The following is an 18,614-nucleotide window of genomic DNA, read 5'->3' as shown; positions in this document are numbered from 1 at the left end:
AGGTTTTGTAGTAGGATCTGATGATTTTTTGAATTTCCTCTGAATCTGTAGTTATGCTTCCCTTTTCATTTCTGATTTTGTTAATTTGGAAACACTCTCTGTGTCCTCTCTTTAGTCTGGCTAAGGGTTTATCTATCTTGTTGATTTTCTCAAAGAACCAACTTTTGGTTCTGTTGATTCTTTCTATGGTCCTTTTTGTTACTACTTGGTTGATTTCCGCTCTGAGTTTGATTATTTCCTGCCTTCTACTCCTCCTGGGTGTATTTGCTTCTTTTTGTTCTAGAGCTTTTAGGTGTGCTGTCAAGCTGCTGACATATGCTCTTTCCTGTTTCTTTCTGCAGGCACTCAGAGGTATGAGTTTTCCTCTTAGCACAGCTTTCATTGTGTCCCATAATTTTGGGTATGTTGTACTCTCATTCTCATTAAATTCTAAGAAGTCTTTAATTTCTTTCTTTATTTCTTCATTGACGAGGTTATTGTTGAGTAGAGCATTTTTCAGCTTCCACGTTTATGTGGGCATTCTTCCCTTATTGTTATTGAAGACCAGCTTTAGGCCGTGGTGGTCTGATAGCACGCATGGGATTATTTCTATCTTTCTGTACCTGTTGAGGCCCGTTTTTTGACCAATTATATGGTCAATGTTGGAGAAAGTACCATGAGGAGCTGAGAAGAAGGTATATCCTTTTGCTTTAGGATAGAATGTTCTATAAATATCTGTTAAGTCCATTTGGTTCATGACTTCTCTTAGTTTGTCTATGTCTCTGTTTAATTTCTGTTTCCATGACCTGTCCATTGATGAGAGTGGGGTGTTGAAATCTCCTACTATTATTGTGTGAGGAGCAATGTGTGCTTTGAGCTTTAGTAAGGTTTCTTTTACGTATGTAGGTGCCCTTGTATTTGGGGCATAGATATTTAGGATTGAGAGTTCATCTTGGTGGATTTTTCCTTTGATGAATATGAAATGTCCTTCCTTATCTTTTTTGTTGGCTTTCAGTTGAAAATTGATTTTATTTGATATTAGAATGGCTACTCCAGCTTGCTTCCTCTGACCATTTGCTTGGAAAGTTGTTTTCCAGCCTTTTACTCTGTGGTAGTGTCTGTCTTTGTCTCTGAGGTGTGTTTCCTGTAGGCAGCAGAATGCAGGGTCCTCATTGCATATCCAGTTTGTTAATCTATGTCTTTTTATTGGGGAGTTGAGGCCATTGATGTTGAGAGATATTAAGGAATAGTGATTATTGCTTCCTGTTATATTCATATTTGAATGTGAGGTTATGTTTTTGTGCTTTCCTTCTCCTTGTTTTGTTGCCAAGACGTTTAGTTTCTTGCTTTTTCTAGGATGTAGCTTGCCTCCTTATGTTGGGCTTTACCATTTATTATCCTTTGTAGTGCTGGATTTGTAGAAAGATATTGTGTAAATTTGGTTTTGTCATGGAATATCTTGGTTTCTCCATCTATGTTAATTGAGAGTTTTGCAGGATACAGTAACCTGGGTTGGCATTTGTGTTCTCTTAGGGTCTGTGTGACATCTGTCCAGGATCTTCTGGCTTTCATAGTCTCTGGCGAAAAGTCTGGTGTGATTCTGATAGGTCTGCCTTTATATGTTACTTGACCTTTTTCCCTTACTGCTTTTAATATTCTTTCTTTATTTTGTGCATTTGATGTTTTGACTATTATGTGACAGGAGGAGTTTCTTTTCTGGTCCAATCTATTTGGTGTTCTGTAGGCTTCTTGTATGCTTATGGGCATCTCTTTCTTTAGGTTAGGGAAGTTTTTTTCTATGATTTTGTTGAAGATATTTACTGGTCCTTTGAGCTGGTAGTCTTCCCTCTCCTCTATACCTATTATCCTTCGGTTTGATCTTCTCATTGAGGCCTGGATTTCCTGTATGTTTTGGACAGTAGCTTTTCCTGGTTTACATTATCTTTGATAGTTATGTCGATGATTTCTATGGAATCTTCCTCTCCTGAGATTCTCTCTTCTATCTCTTGTATTCTGTTGGTGATGCTTGTATCTACGGCTCCTTGTCTCTTCCTTTGGTTTTCTATATCCAGGGTTGTTTCCCTGTGTTCTTTCTTGATTGCTTCTATTTCCATTTTTAACTCCTTCAATTGTTTGATTGTGTTTTCCTGGAATTCTTTCAGGGATTTTTGTGATACCTCTCTATAGGCTTCTACTTGTTTATTTATATTTTCCTGCGTTTCTCGGAGTTCTTAATGTCTTTCTTGAAGTCCTCCAGCATCATGATCAAATATGATTTTAAATCTAGATCTTGCTTTTCTTGTGTGTTTGGATATTCCGTGTTTGCTTTGGTGGGAGAATTGGGCTCCGATGATGCCATGTAGTCTTGGTTTCTGTTGCTTGGGTTCCTGCGCTTGCCCCTTGCCATCAGATTATCTCTGGTGTTACTTTGTTCTGCTATTTCTGATAGTGGCTAGACTGTCCTATAAGCCTGTGTGACAGGAGTGTTGACCTGTTTTCCTGTTTTCTTTCAGCCAGTTATGGGAACATTGTGTTCTGCTTTCGGGCGTGTAGTTTTTCTTGTCTAGAGGTCTTCAGCTGTTTCTGTGGGCCTGAAGAGTTCCTGTGTGTTTCTGTGAGTCAGAAATTAGGGCCGAGTGTAGTCTCTTCTGGCTTCCCAGGCTTGTCTGCTTCTCTGAAGGTTTAGCTCTCCCTCCCCTGGGATTTGGGTGCAGAGAGCTGTTAATCCAGTCCCTTTAGGTTCCGGAGGTGTCCTGGGCACAGGGTGTCTGCAGCTCTAGTGCACCTATCTACCATTTCCCAGAGACTGTATACAGTTTCCTCTTAGGCCAGGGATATGGGCAGGGGTGGGCAATATTGGAGGTCTCTCCCACTCGCTCTGCAGTCTCAGGAGTGGCCACCTGTCCGGGCGGTGAGCTCTCTCTCCCATGGGGTTCGGGAGCAGTGAGCTCAGCAAAGGGCTCAGGGAAGTTTGGAATCCAGCTAGAAACCGGAAGTGTCCGGTCCTAGAGGAATTTTGCCTTTGTGTGTCCTGAGACCACCAGTCAGGTCGTTTGGAGCAGAAAGGTTGGTCTTACCTGTGGTCCCAAGGCTCAAGTTTGCTCGTGGGGTGGTGCTTATGAGCTCTCCATTAGGGCAGCAACCAGGAGGGCTTGTGCCACCCTTTCCGGGAGCCCCCCCGGCCCCCCCCTCCCCGTGCACCGAGGTCCCAGATGGCGTTTGGTGTTTCCCTCTGACGTGAAATGTGAGCAGAGTGTAGTCTCTTCTGGCTTCCCAGGCTTGTCTGCCTCTCTGAAGGTTTAGCTCTTCCTCCCACGGGATTTGGGTGCAGAGAGCTGTTAAACCAGTCCCTTTAGGTTCCGGCGGTGTCTCGGGCGCAGGGGTTCTGCAGCTCCAGTGCACCTATCTACCTTTCCCAGAGGCCGTATACAGTTTCCTCTTGGGCCAGGGATGTGGGCAGGGGTGGGCAGTATTGGTGGTCTCTCCTGCTCTGCAGTCTCAGGAGTGCCCACCTGTCTCGGCGGTGAGCTCTCTCTCCCTCGGGGTTCGGGAGCAGTCAACTTGGATATTTCTTAATTACATTTCGATTGTTATTTCCTTTCCTGGTTTCTGGGTAAACATACCCCTAGCCCCTCCCCCTCCCCTTCTCTATGGTGGTCCCTTCCCCATCCTCCCCCCATTACTGCTCTCCCCGCAATAATCACGTTCACTGGGGGTTCAGTCTTGGCAGGACCAAGGGCTTCACCTTCCACTGGTGCTCTTACTAGGGTATTCAATGCTACTTATGAGGTTGGAGCCCAGGGTCAGTCTATGTATAGTCTTTGGGTAGTGGCTTAGTCCCTGGAAGCTCTGGTTTGTTGGCATTTTTGTTCATATGGGATCTCAAGCCCCTTCAAGCTCTTTCAGTCCTTTCTAAGATTCCTTCAATTGGGTCCCATTCTCAGTTCAGTGGTTTAATGATGGCATTTGCCTATGTATTTGCTGTGTTCTGGCTGTGTCTCTCAGGAGAGATCTACATCCAGTTCCTGTCAGCCTGCAGTTCTTTGCTTCATCCATCTTATCTAGTTTGGTGGCTGTATATGTATGGGCCACATGTGGGGCAGGCTCTGAATTGGTGTTCCTTCTGACTCTGTTCTAAACTTTGCCTCCCTATTCCCTCCTGAGGGTATTCTTGTTCCCCTTTTAAAGAAGGAGTGAAGCATTTGCATTTTGGTCATCCTAATTTTTATGTGTTCTATTTAGCATAACATTTTTTGATGTGTATGTGGGGTTCCTTGATCCACTTGGACTTGAACTTTGTACAAGGAGATAAAAATGGATCAATTTTCATTCTTGCAAACTGCAAGTAAGATCAGAATCATTTGTTGAAGATGCTTTCTTCTTTTTTTCCACTGAATGGTTTTGGCTTCTTTGTAAAAAATCAAGTGATCATCGGTGTGTGGATTTATTTCTAGGTTTCAATTCCATTCCATTGATCTACCTGTCTGTCTCTGCATCAGTACCATGAAGTTTTTTTATCAGTTCTGCTCTGAGATCAGGGATGGTAATTTCCCCAAGTGTCCTTTTATTGTTGAGAATTTTTTCACTACCCTGAGCTTTTTGTTATTCCAGATGAAGTTGAAAATTGCTCTTTCTATCTCTGTGAATAATCGAGTTGAAATTTTGATGGGGATTGCATTGAACCTGTAGGTTGCTTTTGGTAAGATGGCTAATAAAAGGGAGAAAGAATCTGTAGAGACCAACCATATCCAGAGGTTAGGCACAGCCCCTGGTTGAGGGATGGGGTCATTCACCCTTCTCAAAATTTTAACCCAGAATTGCTCTTGTCTAAAGGAAATACAGGGACAAAAAGTGTAGCAGAAACTGAAGGAAAGTCCATCCAGAGACTGCCTCACTTGGGGATTTATCCCACATGCAGGCACCAAACCGAGACACTATTGTTGATGCCAAGAAGTGTTTGCTGACAGGAGCCTGATATGGATGTCTTCTGAGAGTCTTGGCCTGAGTCTTACTGATACAGATGGCGATGATTGCAGCTTAGCATGGGGACCCCAATGTAGGAGTTTGTGAAAGGACTGAAGGAGTTGAAGGGGTTTGTGAACTTATAGGAAGAACAACATCAACCAACCAGACCCCTCAGAGCTCCCAGAGACTAAATCACCAACCAAAGAGTACACATGGAGGGATCTATTGCTTCAGCCACATATGTAGCAGAAGATGGCATTGTCTGGCAGTAATAGGAGAAGTCCTTGGTCCTGTGAAAGCTCATTTCCCCAGTATAGGGGAATGACAGCATGTTGAGGTGGAAATAGGTGGGTGGGAGTAGGAGCATCTTCATAGAAGCAGGGAGAAGTGGGAAGGGACATGGAGGAAATAGGGAAAGGGGATAACATTGAAATGTAAATACATAAAATATCCAAGAAAAAATAGACAAATTAAAGGAGATTATTAAATATACTCTTAAACCAAAAAACATTTTATAGCCTTAATCTTACATTGGTAGTGATCTTTATATTTTGATGCTGAATTAATGTGTATTTTTGTTACACTGGTACAGAATTTTGTATATTGATACAGGTTTAAGGCTTTTATTGGTATAAATCTTTGTTTATTGTTACAAAATTTAAGATTAACTTTGCTACAACATTATATATATAATATATATGATTTCAGTTCTTGTGTAGGTATTATGCATATGCAACTCATTTTAAAATACCAGGTTTAGTCCCAATCCTTTCAATGAATGCTATTGCAAACAGTTTAAAATAGTTAAGTAATGGGCTGGAGAGATGGCTCAGTGGTTAAGAGCACCGACTGCTCTTCTAAAGGTCCTGAGTTCAATTCCCAGCAACCACATGGTGGCTCACAACCATCTGTAAAGAGATCTGATGCCCTCTTCTGATGTATCTGACGACAGCTACAGTGTACTTATATACAATAAATGAATAAATCTTATAAAAAATAGTTAAGTAATATAAGTTAATAGTCAGTGAAACTCATATTTGTATTAGATACTAGTTTAGTAAATTACAATAAAATGTTTTCAAGGTTATTCAAATAGTTAATAGCTAAGAATAAACAGCGTTTGACAATTCAGACATGCTATAGATAGATAGATGGTCTTAAAAGCATCAGAGAGCCACAGAATATGGCTTTTAAAATTATTTCATTATTAAAAGATCTTCTGATTATGAGACATTTCTGCTCCTGACAGTATCCCCATTCCACTTCAAAGGAGATGATGAGCTTTGAAGCCCCCCCCCCCAACTGGGAGATGGCTTCATTTGTGGCAAGCTAGTCACTGGACAAAGAAAATGCCCTAATTTCATCTGCAGAATAAAATTAATGAATAAATGCTGTTTAAAAAGAATAAATAGACACAGGATAGTTGACTGCCAAGCTCTGCCAAGACAGAGTAAGCAAATCCTTCATAATTCCTCCTTCACAAAACGTCTGTCAGATATTCTGGGTTACTAAATATTGATGCTTCAATGTTATAGGGAATATTGATGACCATCCAGGTGGCCAGCTATCTCTGTCATTTCTACAGTTTTTGGAAGCTGTAATGTTTTTACTCCCCAAGTCTCTGATGGGATTAAAGACTAGATATTCATAGTCTTACTATAAACTTAAATTATTTAGGATTTAAGATGTTCTAAGTCTAAGAAGATGCTTTTGGTTGACAATACAACTTAGGATAGAAAATGATTTAGATACAGAACTCTGAACTCACCACAACAGAATAGATGATAGAACATTTCAAGTTTCCAAATATAAATGGACTGGACATTATAATGAATAAATGTCTTCATAATTGTATTTAGTTTATATTTGAAAGAAGAAGAGCATTTTATTGAATTAAAAAGGGGAATCATAGAGAAAATATCATGTTTCTTGTCAGTTAAAAAGTCTATGGCCTATGGCTTAGGCAGGAGAGAGAAGTGGAACATCTGGGAGGAGAAAGAATTCTGTGATAGAGAGAGAGTTGGGAGAGTGACCTGGGAAGATGTGAGGAGCTGGATACATGGTAATTGAGTGCAAGTAAACAGTCATATTACAAAATATAGTTTAAAGTAATTGGATTATTTTAGCTATGATCTAGTCAGAATAGAGTCTAGCTATGTGGCCAAGGTCTTTATAAACATATTTTGAGCCTGAGTCTTGTTTCAGGGGGAATGAAGTTAGGAGGAGAATCAGACATAAACTCAACAGGTATTACCATGCAGCTCTGAATGGCTTGGGACTTTGCATATAGACCAAACTGACATCAAGCTCACATAGCTCCATGTACATTCTGAGTGCTAGGATTAATGACATGTGTCACCATATCTGGCTTAGATTTGATTTTTGTGAGACCATTAGAACATAATTTTGTGTTTCTCTGTGCTAATGTATCTCATTTTTACTAGAAGGGAAAGTTTTGTCCACTAAAATATCTCATTCTCAGAATTAGAGCTGTAGGTAAATCTAACACTCATTTTACTGCTTCTCAGAGGAAGAGTTCTTTTATTTTTATTTTATTGGATGCTTTTATTTATATTTCAAATGTTATTCCATTTCCTGGTTTCCCGTCCATAAACCCCCTATCATATTCCCCCTCCTCTTTCTTCTATGAGGGTGTTCCCTTTCCCAACCACCCAGCCCTTTCTGCCTCCCTGCCCTAACATTACTATACACTGGGGAGTTCAGCCTTGGCAGGACCAAGGATTTCTCCTCCCATTGGTGCCCAACAAGGCCATAGAGGATGAGTCTTTAACAGAGCAGACTTGGAAGTCTCCTAGAATTGTGTGCCATTTTCTATAGCTCTACTTTTTCCTTTATTCTAGACAATCTGTAACAGTTAATACACAAAAAAGGGAATATACTAAATTACACATAAATCCCAAGAGTTGGAAGAAGAATGTCATTCAGGGGAAATGAGGAAGCCCCTGAGACCACCTGGAGATGGAAGGGGGGGTGGTTGTAATAATTCCCGAGAGGAAGCATATACTTAAGAAAAGGTCACATGTGAAAAATCTCAAGAAAAGTCCTAGGGAACAAGTCTCTCAAGTCTCCTGAAGTAAAGTGAGATGAACACACAGATGTATCCATTCCCCTTCCTATGTTTTTCTCACAGAGCTGTTGAGGAGATGCCTGATGCTGAGGTAAGGTGAGGGTCTACTGTGCTCATTGCTTTCTCTAGTACAGTTCCATTGTACTCCATTCCTTACATCCAGGATGGCTATCCTGTATCTAAGAGAAATAAATGAGTGGTCCAGATTTTAAACAGCTCAGGGAGATTATAGGGTGCCTTTTACTTAATAAATCTAATTATCTGGGTTTCTCAGGAAAGAGCTAAAGGAGGTGGGGAAGAACAGCTTAGTGTAAAAGTTCCAAATGTAGAACAAGCTCACACCCTTAATTCTAACATGCAAGACTTAAGAGCTGGCACCTCACTGTGAAAGCAAGGTCAGTGTGCACAGCAAGTACTGAGCCATTAGGGGCAGTGTAGGAAGTCCCTTACTCAAAAGCAAGCAAGCTAGCAAGCCAGGAAGCAAGCAAGAAAGCAGGCAGGCAGGCAGGCAGGCAGGCAGGCAGGCAGGCAAGCAGGCAAGCAGGCAAGCGAGCATCCAACCAGACAAAGACCCCAAATGTTCAAATGTAAATACAGGACAAATATTCATTGGGTGAAAAGAATTTGAAATCTACCTAAGCCACACTTGTAAAATGAATGGTGAGTATAGACAGTTACAGTAAAAAAATATGTTATTATGTGATTATTAGAGCATCATTCAGAAACGATCTCATTTCCTAGGAGTTGTCCAGTGGAATCTTCCCTTTCTCAGGCTACCTGGACAGACAATGTGCTGAGTGAGTGAGCATCCTGGGAAGAAGGATTTTTAATCACGCTATCCACTTGCACTGGTAGGTTTCATAATTGGTTTACTTCCTTCTACTGAAACAGAGTGTATAGAGAGGCTGATCCCCTAGGATTATAGATGAAAAATTGTTTTGCAAATTTCAAATGCATGATACAGAGCATGAAGTGGTGCAACTTCACTCTACTAACCTATACTTGAAAGTAACTTCAGGAAACCTAGCCACTGGGGTAGAGGTGAACCACTGAGCTTTAATTTATACCTACTGGGAGAGAGGAAACCAGTCTTCTCCAACAGAGTGACACTGGGTATATCAACCACTCCAAATCAGGTTTGGTGCTCAGGAATAGCTGACCAACATGTAATGGACTCCATAGTATTTTTGTGTGCTTTTATTCGGTTAGAGTTTGGAATTTTCTTTTTGAGTGTGGTTTTATTTTATTTTATTTTTTTATTTTTGGTTTTGGGTTTTTTTTTTTTTTGTATTAGGTTTTTTTTTCCAGAAAGAACTTATAGTTTGGTGGGTAAGGGGGGGGGGATAATCTGGAAGGACTTGGGGAGAAGCAGAATACCATCAAAATATATTTAAGTTTAAACTTTGTTTTAAATAAAAAATATATAATTAAAAGTAACTTTAGAAATTTTAGAATATGGGATTATGGGAATTTGCTGAGCTAATTTATTCCATTCATATGAAAATTGATCTCTCATTTTTCAGTAAAGAGTTCTGTCTTTGACATTTTATTACCTATCTACATTTCCCCAAAGACTTCCAGAAAAAAAAATAATGCTGCTGTTGACAAATCTCTTATAGGGTACAGTAGTAGGAAGAATAAATTATAGGGTGTTGTCAGTGCATGTGGAACATGTCCTTGCATTATTTAAATTAAATATTCATGATCTGTTTCTCAGAACAAAAAATCAGGAAACTCAGATCTCATGATTCTAGTTCTTTGTTTAAAAATATGTAAGCCCTTCATCTGTCACCTGTAGGTGAAAAAATGATTGATTTATGTTTTTACAAATCAATATCTTGAATTTGTTTACTCAGTTGCTTCAAGGAATATGGTAAAATATTTCTTTTGTGGTCACTATTGATTAGAAAGGTGGACATTGAAGCCTGGGTACTAAACATTTTCAAGTTTCCTAGAAAATCATGAGTAAGAGGTAGAGAGACTGCTCAGTAGTTAAGAACAGTGGTGGTTTTTCTGGAGATCCTGGCTTGAGTACCAGCATCCATTTGCAGCTCACAATCATATTTTAGAAATCCAATGCCCCCCTTCTGGCCTCAGGCACACAGGTGGGGCACAGACATATATGAAGGCAAAATGTTCATTCACATAAAATTACTACTTCTTCTTCCTCTTCCTCTTCTTCCTCTTCTCCCTCTTCTTCCTCTTCCTCCTCTTCTTCTTCTTCCTCTTCTTCTTCTTCATCTTCCTCCTCTTCTTCTCCTCCTCCTCCATCATCATCATCATCATCATCATCATCATCATCATCATCATCATCATCGCACAGACACGAGACTTGAAGTAGTGCAAATCTTGGTTCTCAGGGGTCACAAATGCTCCATCCTTCCTTTGAATCTGTGTGGTTTGCTACCTTGGAAACTTCTTTTTCTAACATTTCTGGTGACCTCCAATACTCACAATAGGAGATCTGAAATTGATAGATATTTGAACATATATAAACCATTGTTTTTAAATCTGTTTTAAAGGCCATATTTTAATTATTTTTAAACTTATGTGTATGTGACAAGAGGAGAGGCAGGAATACGAGTGCAGGTGCCTGTGGATGCCAGAGGCACCTGATACTACTGGAACTAAACTACCAGAACTAAACTTCCAGGTACTTGAGAGCTGCTCAACTTGGGCTCTGAGAACTGAACTCAGATCCTCCACTGCTCAGTGGTTAGAGCAGTATGTGCTCCTAACCACTGAGTGCTTCTCAAGCCCCCTCAAGACTTTTCATTGGGTCATTAAATATTAACCTATTGTAAAACTATTATTGCTAAAATACAAATAGTTGCACATTTTATTTGTTCTATTAATAAACACTTTTTTGGCCATTGATACATAATTTACTGTTTAAATATTTGAAAATGGCTTCTCACTTTCTCCAAGAAAATTAACTCCACCAGATGAAATGGGAGAAAAATCTCCCTCCATTTCATCTGAGATCCCTTTATAAACTTACCTTCGTTTTTCCTTACCCTTAAAGTTCACCAAGATGTGGCTGAAAAAACACTTTCTTCTCCAGATGTTCCAGGTTTGACCCAGATCTGATCATTGTAGCCTCCCAGGGACCTGCACAAACCCACATAGGAACATAAATAGATACATAATTTATAAAAAATAAGCCTCAAAAAAAGAAAATAAAGATCTCATTTTTTCATTTCACCTAGGTGGGACTGTGAGTATTATAATTAATATATATGAAAAAGATAAATTTTTTGGTATGCTAACTAGACAGCTAGCATGGTATAGGAAAGCTTTAGGAGAGAGGGCAGTGACAGATTCAGAAGTAATAACAGTAATGTCTATAGCATGGAACAGTGCATTGGGATGAAGGACTTTCTGCTTTTCAATAGTGCTTTTATTATTTCAGCGAGTTCTTTGTATAGTATGTTCCTGATATACAATTTATTCTTTGTGAAGAAAGGCAGTGGAGGTTGGCCAGAGCTGCTGTGCATGTAATTTCCAGACATACTATTTATGCTATGTAAATAAGTGATAGGGAAATAAGGGTAGTGCTGAATGATCAAAGTTCAGTCCTTGTCAAAGGCTTCAGCCACCGGTCACCAAACTTCAGCTATGCAGTACCAGGATTGTTCTTGAATTCCACAGCAAACAGTTTGAGATTTCTGAACCAGCCTTGTGAAAATACCATAATGAGGACTAGCTTGCTTTTCTGTGTTAAAGAGAGGTTAGAGTAGCAGCTGTAATCATGAAGACTTCTGATCCCAGAGAAGCAGAGTTGGAAATAGCTGGGTTATGAAATGGCATCTGAAGAAGATCAGTGGTTTGTGAGGAAGCATCACGGATATTGTAGAGGCTGGAGGATAGACCACAGACTGGTAAGCTAAAGGAGGCTTTTACAAATGGCATATTTAGCTATATTCTGATGATTGAACCTTAGTTTCAGAGTTTTGGGAATTAAAATAAGGGAGATGGCTCAGTGGACAGGAGGACTTACTGCTCTTGCAGTGGACCTAGGTTCATTTTCCAGCACCCACATAGTGGTTCACAACCATCTGTAACTCCAGTTACAGGGAACCCTCTTCTGACCTTCTGCACACATACATGGTACACATACACACATGCAGCTGAAACACTCACACAGAAAAAAATTGATCACAGGTAGCCATGAAGATCCATAAGATCAGTCTTAGGCCAGTTGTTTTTAAATGACACCTGTGCCCGTAAAGCATTTGAGAAATACAATCACAATTTATGAGAATAGAGGTGAAGGAACTGGTTGACACCCATAGTCAAAGACTTTGGTGTAGTTTGAGGAATACTAATGGAGTAGCCCAAACTGTTAACACATTTCTTAAATTCAGGATTGTGTCTCAGTAAGACAAAAAAAGTTCACAGACTCAAGAGGAAGATCACTCAACCAGTAAATTTATCAGATAGTGAAGGATGAGAAATCCATGCAGATGAGAGAAGCTGTAAGGTTAAAAAACTACTCAAGCACCAGGGCCTAGGGGGCATTTATGTCATCAAAGATGAATGGTGGAGTAAAGAAGTAAAGGCACAAGATGGTTCTCCTCTTCCTGGCTCCAGACTCAGTAATGGATTATTGAAAGGCCATAGACTCTGTAAGTGCTTTAGTATAGAGGTTAGTGTTGGGGAATCGTAATTATGGCTATTTGTGTCTAGATGGTCAGTGATCTTCATCATAACTATCTCTAATTACCTAGATCCCTTTCTTGATCCTCAAGAAGTAGAAAAGAAAGAGGTTCATATAGAAACATACTCAATCCAAAATAATTGGATTGGTTCCATCTATCTTTAGAATATTCTTGTCTTTCCTTGTAGAACTTAAGTTTGACATTCATAAAGACCTTCAGATATGTTGAAGGCAAGGGGATTTGGGTTAAACTCATGTTATTTTCCCTCCTCGGATATTTCCTCAGATATGTAGATCCTATGAACCTATCAACGACACATGTAACTGAATTTGTTCTCTTGGGATTCCCTGGTTCCTGGAAGACACAAATTTTTCTCTTCGTGTTGATTTTGGTGTTTTATGTCTTGACCTTGTTGGGAAATGGAGCCATCATCTGTGCAGTAAGATGTGACTCACGTCTACATACCCCCATGTACTTCCTCCTGGGAAATTTTGCCTTCCTTGAAATCTGGTATGTTTCCTCCACTGCTCCTAACATGCTAGCCAACATTCTGTCTAAGACCAAGGCCATATCATTTTCAGGGTGCTTCCTGCAGTTCTACTTCTTCTCTTCACTGGGTACAACTGAATGTTTCTTCCTGGCAGTAATGGCTTATGATAGGTACCTGGCCATTTGCCGCCCATTACATTACCCTGTCATCATGACTAGGAGGCTTTGCTGCATTCTGGTATCATCATGCTGGCTCATTGGATTCCTTGTATACCCAATCCCTATCTTCTCCATCTCCCAACTTCCATTCTGTGGTTCTAATATCATTGATCACTTCCTCTGTGACATGGACCCATTGATGGCTTTGTCCTGTGCCCCAGCTCCTATTACTGAATTTATTTTTTATGCCCAAAGTTCCTTTGTCCTCTTTTTCACTATTTCATACATTCTTTGGTCTTATATTTTGTTGCTCAGGGCTGTTTTTCAGGTTCCTTCTGCAGCTGGCCGGCGAAAGGCCTTTTCTACCTGTGGTTCCCATTTAGTTGTTGTGTCACTCTTCTATGGGACAGTAATGGTAATGTATGTGAGTCCTTCATGTGGCATTTCAACGTTGATGCAGAAGATCCTTACCCTTGTATACTCTGTAATGACTCCTCTCTTTAATCCTCTCATTTATAGCCTTCGTAACAAGGATATGAAACTTGCTCTGAGGAAAGTTTTGCCAGGAATGAGAATTGTCAAAAATATATAAGTCAAAGCTATGACATACTTACATGTTCTAATAAAGAACCAACTGGAGATGTGTCATGATGTATCAATTGAGTCACCTCTCTTTGCTCTTTGCTGTATTTTTTTTTTTGAAATAAGGATCCATGTAACCCTGGATAGCCTCAAATTCATTCTCCAGCCTAAGATTGCTTTGAAAAGATCTGATTCCTCTGTCTCCATATTCCAAGTACTAGGATTACTGCTGTGACCCACTAGGCCGGGCTTTGAGTTTGTTTCCCACACCCAGTGATATTTTTCAAAGCCTAAATAAAATGTGATTTCTATGTGAGCTGATCTCCTACTCAGGTACCCATGAATTTTTATTATGGAAGCATTATTGTAACAAGACAGTGAAGTTAACTTTGTTTGTTTTAGATGTGTTTGTGTTAGTATTTGCAAGGTGAAAATTAAAAATAACAGTCCCGTTCACACACAGTCAGTACACTTACTGGAAATAAAGGAGATTTGTGTCAATTTCTAGAACTGGAAAAAGAGACATGATTTAGAAACTAGACACAAATGCAGAAAGAACCGAAGATTTTGTACAAGAATATGTATTTATGTTTGGAGAAGCTCTACTAGAACCATCTCCACGTCTGGTGAGAGATCAATAGGCACAGTGGCTTTCTATAAACCTGATGACCTGACTTTAATCCACAGGGCTCCTGCAGTGGTTAGAGAAACCAATCCTACAAGGTGTCCTTTTTCCTCTGCCTGTATACAGTGGCAAGCACTCTTCCAAGATAATTAACTAGAAGATATAATAAAAAACAGTTCAAATATAGAAGGTTATCATTAACATCTTCTAAAAAAGAATTTTTAAAAAACTCCAATGAGTCTAGCCTTAATAAAAAGGCAAATGTCATGAAAATGTGCCATTAGCATGCTCTCATGCCATCCACAAAGGCCATAGAAAAAGTTAGCAGGCTGTGGGAGGCAGATGATGATCTAATACTATCATCTGGATTTTCATCTATTTTTATTATTTTCATTTACTTTTTTAATTGAAAAATTATGTAACACATTCGGATCATGGTTTCCCCTCCCTATCGCCTCCCAGATCATCGTTCCCTTTCCACTGACATATTTCTATGCCTTCTTTCTCAGTTTCTTTAGAAAACAAATAGGAAAAAAGACTAAAAATAGTCAAAGCATGAGAAGCACACACACACACACACACACGCACACACACATGCACACACACACATACACACACACACACACTCCTTAAAAGCATATAATATGAAACCACAATATATAAAAAGACCAGTAAGATAAAAATGTCCAAATAAAGCAACATGAAAGAAAATAAACCTATAAAACCCAACCCCCCAAAACCCCAACTCAACCCAACCCAACCCAAACTAAAATATTCCAACCAACCAATTAACCAACAAACCAAACAACATACAAAAACCCTGTAGAAAAACACCATAGTGGCCTGGGCCCAGAACTGAAACCTAATTGCCAGGAGCATTGCTAACACACCTGAGAGCAGTGGCAAGAACTCTTCTGCTCTGAGTGACCTGCCTGAAGGCCTCAGGACACACAAACCCAGGACCAGTCTCTGACAGGACCCTTCCAGTTTCTGCTTGTACTTGTAGCTGACCTGACCTGGTCTCACAGCTCTCTGTCCCCAAATCCCGTGTGGGAGAGAGCTGAACTATCTGAACTATGGACAATCCTGAGAACTCAGGTGAGACCGCCACTCCTGCTATCATTCCTGGCCCAAGAGGAACTTGCCTAGTGCCCTCTGGGCACAGGAAGTTAGGAGCAGTCAGGGACAGGACCCTTCTGGTTTCTGCCTGAGCCCAGAGATGAGAGCCAGTCACCAGGAGTGTTGACATACTGGGGAGTACGTGTAAGACCAACTCTTCTGCTTCAAACACCCTGCCTGGAAGTCTTAGGACGCACAAACCCAGGACTAGTCTGTCACAGGACCCTTCCAGTTTCTGCCTGCACCCAGAGCTGATTGGGTCTCAGAGTTCTCTGTATCCAGATCCAACTGAAAGAAAACAGGTCTACAGGAGTGCTGACACACAGGCTGACAGGAGGGTCAAGCCAAGCTAACACCAGAAACAACCTGATGGCAAGAGGCAAGCATAGAAATCTAAGCAACAGAAACCAAGACTACTTGGCATCATCAGAGTTCAGATCTCCCACCAAAGCAAATACTGGATATCCAAACACACTGGAAAAAGCAAGATTTGGATTTAAAATCACATCTCATGATGACAATAGAGGACTTTAAGAAGGACATAAATACCTCCCTTAAAGAAAATCAGGACAGCACAGGCAAGCAAGTAGAAGCACTTAAAGAGGAAACACAAAAATCCCTTAAAGAATTATAGGAAAACACAACCAAACAGGTGAAGAAATTGAACAAAACCATCCAGGATTTAAAAAATGGAAATAGAAACAATAAAGAAATTACAAAGGAAGGCAACCCTGGAGATAGAAAACCTAGGAAAGAGATCAGGAACCATAGACATAAGCATCACCACTGGAATATAAGAGATAGAAGAGAGAATTTCAAGGGCAGAAGATACTATAGAACACATTGACACAACCATCAAAGATAATGTAAAACTCAAAAAGTTTCAAACTCAAAACAGGCAGAAAATCCAGGACACAAAGAGACTATCAAACCTAAGGATAATAAGTATAGAAGAAAGTGAAGACTCACAACTTAAAGGGCCAGTAAATATTTTCAACAAAATCGTAGAAATTTCCCTAACCTAAAGAAAGAGATGCCCATAAACATGCAAGCAGCCTACAGAACTCCAAACAGATTGGACCAGAAAAGAAATTCCTCCTATCACATAGTAGTCAAAACACCAAATGCCCAAAAAAGAAAGAATATTAAAAAAGGTTAAGTAACATATAAAGGCCCACCTACAAGAATTACACAGACTTCTCACCAGAGACTATAAAATCCAGAAGATCCTGGGCAGATATCACACCAAATCAAAGAGAACACAAATGCCAGCCCCAGCTACTATATCCAGCAAAACTCTCAATTAACATAGATGGAGAAACCAAGATATTTCATGAGAAAACCAAATTTACAAAATATCTTTCTACAAATCCAGCCCTACAAAGGATAATAGATGGAAAACTCCAATACAAGGAGGAAAACTGTACCAGAAAAAGCAAGAAATTAATCATAGTTCAACAAACCCAAAAGAAGATATCCAAAAAAAAATAATAATTCCACCTATAACAACAAAAATAATAGGAAACAACAATCACTATTCCTTAATATCTCTTAACATTAATGAACTCAATTCCCCAATAAAAGGACATAGACTAACAGACTGGATACATAAAGAGGACCTAGCATTTTGCTACATATAGGAAGCACACCTCAGTGACAAAGACAGACACTACCTCAGAGTAAAAGGCTAGAAAACAATTTTCCAAGCAAATGGTCCCAAGAAACAAGCTGGAGTAGCCATTCTAATATCGAGGAAAATCGATTTTTAACCTAACATTCTCAGAAAAGACAAGGAAGGGCACTTCATGCACATCAAAGGAAAAATCCACCAAGATGAACTTTGAATTCTGAACATCTTTGCTCCAAATGCAAGGGCACCCACATTCATAAAACAAACCTTACTAAAGCTCAAAGCACACATAACACCTCACACAATAATGGTAGGAAATTTTAACACCCCACTCTCATCAATGGATGGCTCATGGAAATGTAAATTAAACAGAGACTTAGAGAAAGTAACAGAAGTTATGAACCAAATGGATTTAATAAATATTTATAGAATATTTCATCCTAAAACAAGAGAATATACCTTCTTCTCAACACCTCATGGTACTTTATTCAAAACTGATCATGTAACCAGTCACAAAACAGGTCTCAAAAGATACAAGAAGATTGAAATAATCCTATGCATCCTATCAGATCACCACTGACTATTGCTGGTCTTCAACAACAACAACAACAACAACAACAACAACAAAAGACAGAAACCCCACATATACATGGAAATTGAACAATGGTCTACTCAATGATAACTTGGTCAAGGAAGAAATAAAGAAAGAAATGAAAAAGTTTTTAGAATTTAATGAAAATGAAGACACAGCATACCCAAACTTATGGGACACAATGAAAGCAGTGCTAAGAGGAAAACTCATAGCTCTGAGTGCCTCCAAAAAAGAAACTGGAGAAAGCATACATTAGCAGCTTGACAGCACATCTGAAAACTCTAGAACAAAAAGAACTGAACACACCCAAGTGGTATAGATGCAAGGAAATAATCAAAATCATGGCTGAAATCAACCAAGTAGAAAGAAAAATAACTGTACAAAGAATGAACAAAACCAGGAGCTGGCTCTTTGAGAAAATCAACAAGATAGATAGACCCTTAGCCAGACTAACCAGAGGGTAGAGAGACAGTATCCAAATTAACAAAATCAGAAATGAAAAGGGAGACATAACAACAGAACATGAGGAAATTAAAAAAATCATCAGATCCTACTACAAAAAGCCTGTATTAAACAAAACTGGAAAATCTGGATGAAATGGACAATTCTCTAGACAGATACCAGATACCAAAGTCAAATCAAGATCAGATAAACATCTAAACAGTCCCATAACTCCTAAAGAAATAGAAGCAGTTATTAAGTCTCCCAAACCCCAATGCCAAAAA

The 18,614-nt window shown here is 39.5% G+C and overlaps 2 protein-coding genes across 2 annotated transcripts in view; both read left to right on the top strand.

The window, feature by feature from the left end:
* LOC116913352 (M1-specific T cell receptor alpha chain-like) overlaps positions 1-18,614 on the top strand; it is a 495,143-nt gene that overhangs the window by 185,382 nt on the left and 291,147 nt on the right. The gene's annotated exons all lie outside the window — the stretch shown is intronic.
* LOC116913351 (olfactory receptor 11H4-like) lies at positions 12,947-13,933 on the top strand. Its single transcript, XM_032917507.1, has one exon. The coding sequence runs from the start codon at positions 12,947-12,949 to the stop codon at positions 13,931-13,933; it is 987 nt and encodes a 328-aa protein (XP_032773398.1).

Source organism: Rattus rattus, chromosome 12, assembly GCF_011064425.1.
Source record: "Rattus rattus isolate New Zealand chromosome 12, Rrattus_CSIRO_v1, whole genome shotgun sequence".
Taxonomy (NCBI): Eukaryota; Metazoa; Chordata; class Mammalia; order Rodentia; family Muridae; genus Rattus; species Rattus rattus.
Note: the sequence above shows the minus strand (reverse complement) of the source record. Positions and strands in the feature narration are given on the sequence as shown.

Coding starts and splice junctions, on each gene's coding strand:
- LOC116913351 (XM_032917507.1), top strand. CDS start 12,947: ATGTTATTTTCCCTCCTCGGATATTTCCTCAGATATGTAGATCCTATG.